This window comes from Podarcis melisellensis (genome assembly GCF_964234715.1).
Source record: "Podarcis melisellensis genome assembly, chromosome: 4".
NCBI lineage: Eukaryota > Metazoa > Chordata > Lepidosauria > Squamata > Lacertidae > Podarcis > Podarcis melisellensis.
The window spans coordinates 4,865,828-4,876,114 of NC_138531.1; the positions used below are offsets into that span (position 1 = coordinate 4,865,828).

A 10,287-nucleotide genomic window follows, 5' to 3' on the forward strand; every position below is an offset into this window, starting at 1 on the left:
TACTCTCATTCTAAAGGAAAAAATTTGCCCTCCCTCTCACTAGGGGTGCCTTGATAACTGTGCGCTGTATTGGAGGTTTATGGATTGTTGACCAAGTAAACTGAAATAGTCATTGCTTAACAGAACTGATTATGAAATAAAATATCATACAATTGACTCTGAGCTTGCACTGAGCACACTGTCACCATCAGAGAAATGTCTAAACTGTACAACTTAGGGTGATACTTCCACACCACTACTAAGACATGCATGCTGCAGCTCTGTACCTTGTGGCCATATAAACTCATTGTAACCATGGGATTTAGGAGGGGGTAGGGAACACTGGGAAGCAAACACAGTTGACCAGGACTGGGGAACCTCTGGGCTTCCAGATGTTGTTGGACTTCAACTCCCATTAGCTGCAGGCAGCATGGCTGGTGGTGAGAGATGATGGAGTCCAGCTACCACCTGAGTGCCACAGTTCCCCCATAGACCACACAACAGACTATTTACAAAAGCATGCCAACTTTTAGAGACAGCTTCTATCCACTTTATCTGCACATTTTGCTCCATTTTAGCCAATGCATCGTGCCTCCTTTGACACAACTTTGCTGTGCCTTGTTCCCTTGGTTTGAAACTTGCATTGTGCATGGCCCCCAGCATTTTAACACTCTCTCCAGCATCTAGCATCCGAGAGTGCAAATGCTGATACCAGGAACAGCTGTATCCCAATGCAGGCTATAACAGGCCCTACCAACATTCTCTTTAGCATAAGAGCTCATTGCCCTGGATTGAAAACTAGCTAAAGATCAGTTGATCATCTTGAATAGTACCTACAAAAGGAACAAAGGCAATGCTGACACCCAATGCAGAGCTGTAAGTAACAGTGCAATCCTAATTACATGGAAGCTCCTCCGATCAGAGTGAGCCTTATTCCCAAGTAAGGGAATCTAGGATTGCCAAGTTAGAAAAGTTCCCTTTACACATTATATGTGTGAAGAGGGCTCTATGCACTGAAAGAGCCTTGCTGCTCGCTCTGCTCTGTTATTGGGTGTGGTTCACTGACCTCAACCCCAAAGTCCACATATCAAGACCTATGAATGTAGAGCTTTGCATAAGCTGGAACCCTGAACAAGTGGAAAACCAGTTGCGTGGAAGCCTCCCAGCACACAGAATTATCCCACAGTCAACATATGTGACGTTTATAACCAACTGATGTCATGACCCATGTAGAATAATAGAACTGAAAAGGACCGAAGAGCAATCTATCGAACTTAGGCCCATTGCTCAACATTTCATAACTGCAGTCTAAACCAGTGACTTAGATGTGTGAACTGAACCATCAGAGTCAAAAACTACAGAGATAACTTCTGAACTATCTCACTTCATTTTGCACACAATTCCTTTTCACTGGAATCAATTCATACTTCCAGCTTTGCATTCTCAGGTGATGGGAAATCAAGGGGCATAGCTGAATGTGTGCACTGGCTCTTGGAAACATCCAAACCTTGTGCTGCTCCAGCAGCTGCTATTCCTACTGGTGTTTCAGTGTCATCCTGCACTCATAAGCCCCACAGCTCTAGCATGTAGGATGGTGTAGAGAGGTGACTTACAAATCCAGTTTTCGGCATATTTATATTTTCTTTGCTTGATTTGTCCAAGACCATAGTAAATATTCTGACAGTTTATCTAAACCTAGCTCTTTGATTTCACAGACTGATGTATAAGAAAATAATATTTATGGAAAGTTACATTGGATTGCATTCACTGACATTTCATATACTGCAAAGTACATTGTAAATGTGTGTGTGTGTGTGTGTGTGTGTACACACACACACACACACAGAGAGAGAGAGAGAAAACAGGAAACATCTAGGGCTGTAAATACAAAAAAAGGGCGATGTGTATCTCAGAGATGCTGGAAAGGCTGAATGTTCACTATTGTGGTAGCCCAACATGTTTCCGCTCAAGAGAACCTATAAAGAAACAGATGAGCGGGCCCCTGAAGAGGCTCCCTTGAACTTAAACATGTTGAGCTAACATAATAACAAACTTTCATCCTTTCGAGCATCTCTGAGATACATATCCCCCCTTTTTAATGTATACATATCCACATACATAGTGTGTAGGTAGGTAGGCATCTAGGTTCCATAAAATAACAGATAAATATTATGAAAATATAGAGTTTTTATTTGCAGACATATAAACACTTTTGGTACAGTACAGACATATTGTCAGAACTCAAGAAAAGTGTCAGTTCTAAGCAGAGCACTCATTTGCCTTGTTTTACACAGCTAGATTTGATGGAGACATCTGGCATGAAAGTTTTGCAGCTTTTGCAGTCATTGTTAAAGGTGTGCATTGCTGATAACCCCTCTGCTGTGTAGCTGCAGAGACAGGCAGGTGTCATTTCTGGGAAGATATGTCACTGGCTTTAGGAAGGAAAGTTATGGGCATGATCGAAAAGACTAAGCTAATGAAAAGGAAGGGAGCCAAGAGTCAGTAATTAGCTGCTGTTCTCTCACACAAAATACCCATTGAGAGAATAGCAAGAGCCCAAATTTTAAAAAACCAAAGGTTCATATGACCAATATTTTTTGTTTCAATATGAGATATCTAATTCAGAAACATTGCTTTTTTTAAAAAAAAAATTATACAACCAAAGTGATGGAATACTACTGATAGATCATTGAAACTACAAAGCATTATTAACAACAACTAGGGATCACTAGATCAACAACAACAACAACAAAATTAGTTGGGGTGGTGGTAGATGGAACTATAATATTCTGAAATGGAGGGATATTGATCGTGGGCCCCAGTCCAGAGATATTTGCAGGCAGTGGAAACTGCAGACAAGGATCTCTCCTGCAAGCCTCAGTAGATGAGAAGGATTGTAAGCTCTGCCTCTGACACTGTTATTCACCTATTTGGAGCAAGAGGGGTGTCTGGAATCAGCAGTTTACTAGTGAGTGGATGAGCGGAATGTAGAATTTCTCCCTGTCACATCTTTTTGTATTTAAGGTTCAGGACCCATAAGGACAATGCATGCATGGAAACCATTTTCCACATGCAGATAGTCTTGATGGAGTCGGCATGGTGGTTATCAGGCTCTCTTACTCTCACGTAATAGAAATTAATCCTTAGAAATAACGGGCATTTCACTGTTCCTGCACTTTGCTGCACTTAGTCTACAGCCTTGTGCACTCTTACTTGAGGAGAAAGCCTCATTTAGCTCAGGTAACTATGCATAGGAACAGGCTGTGGTACTTTAGATTCTAGTGACAGGTACTCAAACCTCTTGAAGGCTTGGGGAAATCTTGCCCAGAGGCATCCCAAAAGTTTCAAGAAGTGTTATGTCAGGGAAATTGGCAACAGAAACCCTTTTCTGCCCTGTGTACACCAGGACTCATTTGCATCCCAGATGGCATATTTCTTTTATTTGTTCCAAGAGATAATGATCAAAATATTGTTGAAGCAATTTACAATGTTTGTTCTCCATATTGAGGTGAAAGTGAACATCTAATTTCTGTCCATAACCTCACAAGGGGATAATGGGTACCCTCAAGAAATTGCACTTCTTGTTAATGCCGTTCCTATATAGAGGGAGATTTATATATTTAAACATCTGAGGTAATAAAACATTCTGATTGATTTACCAGTGCATATTTTCTTGTCAACTTCTTGTATATACAATAGAGCATATAATTATTATACCTCAAACCCATACTTTTATTTTGTTTATTTTTCCCCTTTAGAAAAACAATGTTTTAAAATATACTTTTCATTTTCTTTTAAACAGACTCATTTACAGGAATGGCAGATGTTGCCCTCTTGTGGTAAAAAATGACTTAGGAATGAAAAAGAATTTAACAATGAATTTGTCATTGTCTTACCTTTCACTTTATGAATACTGACTTAATTTATGGGTGGGTCTTGTGATGACCAAGTCTACACAGACAAGTTATGAGCTGTTAGCACTATGGTTTCATAAAAAAGCTGTACAATGAATTTGATTTTCTTTTTCTTTTCACTGAAAAAAGCTGTAGACAGCTACAGTATTTACAATTATAATAAGTTATAAATCAGTAGTCCTTCATTGTAGCTACTGCTGACAATCCTGTATCTGGGAACTTTATCACTATTCAGAATTATTAGGTTTTGGTTGAGATTATCCATTTGAAGCCATCAGATATTGGAAATTTCCACAGGCCTTTTCTCCAGCATATGAAGATCAATTCTTCCATTTAATGGGATTTGTACTTCCAAAGTTTCGTCTCCTCTGTGGTACTTTCTTCCTCTCCTTAGGCAGATGTAAATACCCATTCCAGTTACCAATGTTATTGAACACAAGCTTATTACTGACAAGACCACTAAGGTAGGCATACAAGATGCTGATTCTACCCTTTTGTGTGTGGGTTCTATAGAGATTTGTGGTTCTTTTTCCTCGACGTTAATATCAGGTTCCTTTCTTAAAAGGCTTTCAATGTAGCTCTCGTTGCTCACAGTGTCATTGACAAAGAGGTTCACCATAACTGTGGAATGCAGAGGTTCTGGGTAACCATGATCACTAACCTTAACAAGAAGCCGATAAAGGCCATAGTCGTTTTGCATTAGTGACTCCTCCAGAGTGATGTTGCCTGTCTTGGGGTCAATCTTAAAGGAGTCTGGCCGGGGACCTCTTCTCCCTATGATGCTGTATGCTATGACTGCATTCATGCCGGTATCATTATCTACAGCATAAACCTCTGTGATAGGAGATCCAGGTAGAGTAGAAGGGAGGACTAGGAGGTAAGACATGTTGGACTGCGGAAACAAGACCAAGGGTGGGTTATCATTGATGTCCAGCAAAAGGACAGTTATTTTTGCAGTCGAGGACAAGGCAGGATCACCTCCATCGACTGCTTCAACCCATAAGATGTATGAGCTCTGCTGTTCCCTGTCTAGAGAGACCTTAGCTCTTAGCACTCCTTTGCCGGTGTCTATAACAAAGATGTCACTTCCATTTACAACAGAAAGTGCTACCCAGCCATTTTGCCCTATATCTGCATCCGTGACACTTATAACTCCAATTTCCCCAAAGCCTGGAAAATTCTCTGGCACAAAAAAACTAAAATCCTTGTTGATAAATCTTGGACTGTTGTCATTTTTATCCAGTACAGAGATGGTAACTGTGGCTATTGATTCTCGGGCTGGTACTCCAGAATCTACTGCTTTAACTGTGTAACGGTATTTCTCTCTCTCTTCTCTGTCCAGCTGGGTGGAAACTGTCAAAACTCCTGTGACTTTATCTAAAGCAAAATATGAAGGGGCTTCAGGCCCTAGGAAATAAGACACTTGCCCTCTTTCTCCACTGTCAGCATCGGTTGCATGTAGCTTGGTCAAAAAAGCATTGGGGACATTATTTTCTTCAATTGATAATTCTATCAGTGTTTGAGAAAAAACAGGTGAATTGTCATTATCATCCAGAACCTGCACTTTCACTATTTTATTGACATGGAATCCTTCAGTATTCCATGCGATCACTGATACTTCATAGAACTGTTGAGCCTCATAATCCAATGGTTTTGTAGTCTCCAGCAAGTACTCATTGTGATATGGTTTGTATGGTGTCAACCTGAATGGGCCGTCACCATCCAAATAGCAATCCACTTTGTATTTTTCGTCTGGATCTTTTATGGTAAAAAATGCTATTGGTGTGTTAACAGGCTCTAATTCCCTCAGGTAAACCACCCCTTCTACTTCATTAGCTATAAAACGAGGAATCACTTCAGGAGGTCTCATTGTGACTTTGATGATGGATATTAACACAGTGATCACTGCAGGGATACAACCAGGACCGTTGGCTAATACGCTCAACCGATGGAGACGAGGAGTGTCACCATTAATCCTCTTGGAGAGCTTGATAACACCTGTGCTTTCATCAAGGTAAAACAAAGTGCGGGATGACTGAGAAACCTTCTGGCTGTAGGAATATGTGATCTCTGCATTGATTCCCTGATCCACATCCACAGCATGGACAGAGGCTATGGGCAACCCAATACTAGAATTCCCAAAAACTGTGACATTGATCTGGGTCTCATTGAACTGTGGGCAGTTGTCGTTGATGTCACTGATGCCAATAGTGAGGGTGGCACTGCCCACCAGTGGAGGGACTCCTCCATCCTCTGCAGTTATGAGGGTAATATATTTGTCTCTGGCCTCTCTGTCCAAGGCACCCATGACAATCAGGTAAGGCGTTCTTTCCCCACTTTCATTTTCCTCCACATCCAATGTAAAAACCCCAAAGTCATCTTGCAGGTGGTATGTCTGGACCCCGTTGCTCCCCATGTCTGGGTCAACTGCCGGATGCTCTATAGCTAAACGGGTGTTGACTGGTGAGTTCTCAGGCACAAAGAGGTGGATCTGTGGCATGGGAAAGCACGGGGCATTGTCATTGACATCGTGGATGGCAATCTTCACCTTGACAAGGCGGAAATACTCCTGAGGCAACACCATAACATCCAGCAGCAGCAAGCACGACTCAGAAGATGGTACTGGGGAGGAGGAGGAGGAGGCAACCACACTAGAGCCAACATTATCCTCTGTGCATAGCGCCTCCCGGTCAATCTCCTTTGCGGAGGTGCGCAGTTCTCCAGTCTGGTTGTCTAGGTTCACATACTGACCTCCTAATCCCTGGGAGGCAAGGCTGAAGGAGAGAGGGGTTTTCCCCCATTGCTGAGGCTGCTGCTTCCCCTCTACTGTGGCCTCTCCCTCTCCCTCTGTTGCCTGGACCTGTAAATCCTGGGCTAGATTCCCGATCAGGAACCCGGAGGGCAGCCCTTCATTGATGCTGTAGAAAAGTTCAGTGGCACGACTATAGCTTGCAAAGCAGTTGAAAGGTCCGAGGAAGAGCAGGAAAATGAATAAGTTCTGAGGAAAGAGATGCACGTGAGGTTAGCGAATGGCATGTCCATCTGAGAGCATCAGTTTAATCACCCCCTCTCCATTTTGCCCCCCAAAAGAGGTCTTTCTGTGCAAGACCTTGCATTGGACCATTATCTTCAGAATTCCTACCGAATTAACAAATCCACCATCTGAGTACATCCTCCTGGAAAATTTCCAGCTGCCTCATATTTTTGACCTCTACACCCTCCCAATACTTAGTGCCAGTCTTCAGTCTAAATAGATCACCATCTCCTTCTGTTGCACACAACCACCAGCCCTGAAACATGAAGTCCCCAAACTCACCATCAATAAATGAAGAGTTGTCATCCCGTTTACCCTTAACTATTAGTTTCCTCAATAAAACAGTCATAAAGAATTCGTTAAAAAGAAGCAGTATATGTATATGCTCAAAACCACATATGTTTGTGCCTATAAATCCCCATGCTGCAGTCTAGATCACTATACAATGCCATAAAGGGTGGGAGAAACAGAAGCATATTTAAACTTCATCTTCAGTTTCCTCACTATCTCAAACGTATTAGCATTATTGTCAAGCCATAAACAGATTGTGAGTGAAAACAAAACAGTGGGCAGCCATCTAGGAACAAAAGCATAAACCATCGTTCTCTGCATAAAATGCCTCACTGTTTAATTTTGTATTTTTCACTTCCATATATATATATATATATAGAAGTGAAAAATACAATATACTGTATATATATAAAAACATTGCTTTTGATTATGCAAGACTGCAGGTACCATCCTCTCTTCTTCAGATTAGTAATAGAGTTGGCTCCGTTTGTCCAGCCGATCTAGGAACGGCTGTCCTTTGCCAGATATGGTCATCTAAGATGCCTTTGCCACAAATTAACCCTTTCACCTTCCCTACTGGGTGATGACACAAAACCATCTGCAGCCACAGCTCATCGCAGCTTACTGTGCACTGACAGAAATGTTAGCCACTGCTGCTTTGACTTCATGGGTCCTTCCCCTGAAGTTCAACAAACGTGTCTTCAACCCAAAGAACAATTTCTCGAGAATAAGATCCACTGAAATAAGCAAGTATGTGTGACTAGGAACGGCCACACATGTGCATCCTCCTCGCTCCCTTTTAAAGCCACAATATTGGAAGAATTTTGTCACACACGGTCCCTTTCATTCTCTGTTAGAACTATCACACTTCTTGGAGCTTGCAGACCTTAATTTAAGGACTCGGTGAAAGGGGGGGGGATCCTTTCTGAGTTCCTTTGAGCACACACAGTGGTCCTCCTGGCCTCATCTGCTTTTTCTCATGCACAGCTCTGGTTGTATGCCCGCTGACTCTCAAGAAGGGCTCGCTGAGGGTGTTTGCCCAGCGCGCACACACTTCTAAGTAAATCAGAATAATAGGATCCTGCTGCATCACCACCTCGAAAATAAATGCACAGGATTGCAGCCTTGAGCTGTTGTTATCAATCCTCCTCTCATCACCAGCGTGACTTACTCTGGATAGCTACAGGATCGCGCCGTTAAAAGACAGCTGCAGAACTAGCAGCCTTGCCTCCTGAAACTGTTGCTTCTGCCGCCTCTCTTTTTACACCTGCTCCAGCGCCTCCCGCCCCCTTTTACCATCATTTCTACACTCCTAAAGTGCTACATTTGTCGTGCCGCTTCCCCACCGGCGAAGTTTCCTTGCTCGCTCCCGCCCGACTTCGGCTCGAAGCGTCCGATCTTGCGCACCTTTCCTCGAAAACGATCCCAGAGAAGTGCAGACGGACAGGCAGGGCACTCCAGACCCCCCACCCCTCCCCTCCCCCGCTTAGCGTACCGGCAGGTTCCTCTGCGTGGCGCTTGTGCTGCTCCCAGGGCTGGATCGCTGCCCCATAGCCAGCGGCCGGTGCCTCTTCGCCGGGAGCCAGCGGGATCCTAGGGCCGGGGGCGAGCCGCGCCGCCTCTCATTCCCTCGGCTGCTCATTCCAAATGCGGGCATGGAGGGTCCCCGCGCCGGGAAGGGAGGGAGGGAGGGAGGGAGGGAGGGGAAGCCGCCAGACGGGGAAGAGAAACCGGGAGAGCCGCCCTCTCTCCCTCCCTCCCGCGCCGGCTCTGGCGCTCATGCAAATGCCTCCCGGACTCCAGCCAATCGCCTCGCAGGGCGCTCAATTAACCCCTGGCGGGCGGCGGGCGCTCCGCTTCGCCCGCTGCGCCGCTTGCAAGCGCAGCCTCTGCCCGCCGCGCTCCGCAGCCTGGGCGGCGATCTTTCCGAGGCCGGCTGGCCCTCGCTCCCCAGCCGCCTCTGGAGTCTCCGGCTGCGGGGCGGAGGTTTGAGCGGCTTCTCCTCCCTCCGCTTCTTTCTTCGAAGCTTTCCGGGCGGGAAGAGGCGAAGAGAGGAGCCCCCAAGGAAGGAGCGGTGGACGGGGCGATCTGCCGTCGCCAATAGCCACCCGCTTGCCTTAGCGACTTCGGATGAAAGGAGCGCGCCGGGAGACGAGAGCCACGTGTGGACGCGCTCGAGGGCAGTCCTGGTCCGGCGAGAGGAGGCTTCGGGTCCGGGCATCTGGATCGGGGCCTCTTAATCTTGGGGAGCCCTCAAAACGGGGGCGGGGAGGGAAGAAGAGGAAGAAAGGAGCCCCGTTGCATCCCAGGCATGGGAGCCCCCCCAAAAAATTTTTGGGGCTGCCCCCCCCCCGCAAGTTGATGGGTGTTGCCATTCACATGGTGCGGGTGTGCTGCTTCTTGCGATCGATTCTGTGGGGTGGCGCTTACCTGGCCACCCCCAGTATTTTATTCGTTGGCACCCCTGATCCCCTTCCTCGCTTGCCTTGCCAGCCTTGCTTGGTTGCTTTCCGACTCGTGCGCTCCAACCTGAGCGGGGCTGGGTCGCAGGTCCCTTGTTCAGCCCCGTATCTCCGGCATGGAACAATTCCGTGGAACAGTTGTAGGGAAGAAGAAGGGGGTTTGTGCCATGGGCGTGGCCAAGGGGGCTGGGGGGGGCAGCTGCCCCCCATCAGTACAAATCAATACAAATTCGAGGTTCTGCCCCCTCTAACAAAAGCTTGCGGCCCCTCCCCATATCATGTTTATGCCCCTGGTCTGTGCCCAACCTGTCCTCGGAGAATGGGCTTCTCCAGTGGCGTAGCGTGGGTTGTCAGCACCCGGGGCAAGGCAAGTAATTTGCGCCCCCTAACCCGTGGATTTGCACCCCCTAACCCGTGGATTTGCGCCCCCTAACCCGTGGATTTGCGCCCCCTAACCCTAACCCCCAGATGTTGCGCCTGGTGCTGCCGGCCCCCCCTGCACCCCCCACGCTACGCCACTGGGCTTCTCCCCCTTTAGCATGCTTCACACTTGGCCTTGCCGTGGCGTCTGCACGTCTGAGGTCTAGCTGCCCATGAAAAACGCACC

At 46.2% G+C, this 10,287-nt stretch overlaps 1 protein-coding gene across 1 annotated transcript; it reads right to left on the reverse strand.

The window, feature by feature from the left end:
- Positions 1–2,146: 2,146 nt before the first annotated feature.
- On the reverse strand, positions 2,147–8,892 carry PCDH20 (protocadherin 20). The gene is made up of 2 exons (XM_081907510.1): positions 8,714–8,892; positions 2,147–6,891 (listed from the first exon to the last, which is right to left on the reverse strand). Exons 1-2 carry the CDS (start codon positions 8,873–8,875, stop codon positions 4,168–4,170), a joined length of 2,886 nt encoding a protein of 961 aa, XP_081763636.1. The 5' UTR covers positions 8,876–8,892; the 3' UTR covers positions 2,147–4,167.
- Between the last annotated feature and the right edge of the window lie 1,395 nt (positions 8,893–10,287).

Coding starts and splice junctions, on each gene's coding strand:
- PCDH20 (XM_081907510.1), bottom strand. CDS start 8,875: ATGCCCGCATTTGGAATGAGCAGCCGAGGGAATGAGAGGCGGCGCGGC. Junction 6,892..8,713: donor CCACGCAGAGGAACCTGCCG/GTACGCTAAGCG, acceptor CTCTTTCCTCAG/AACTTATTCATTTTCCTGCT.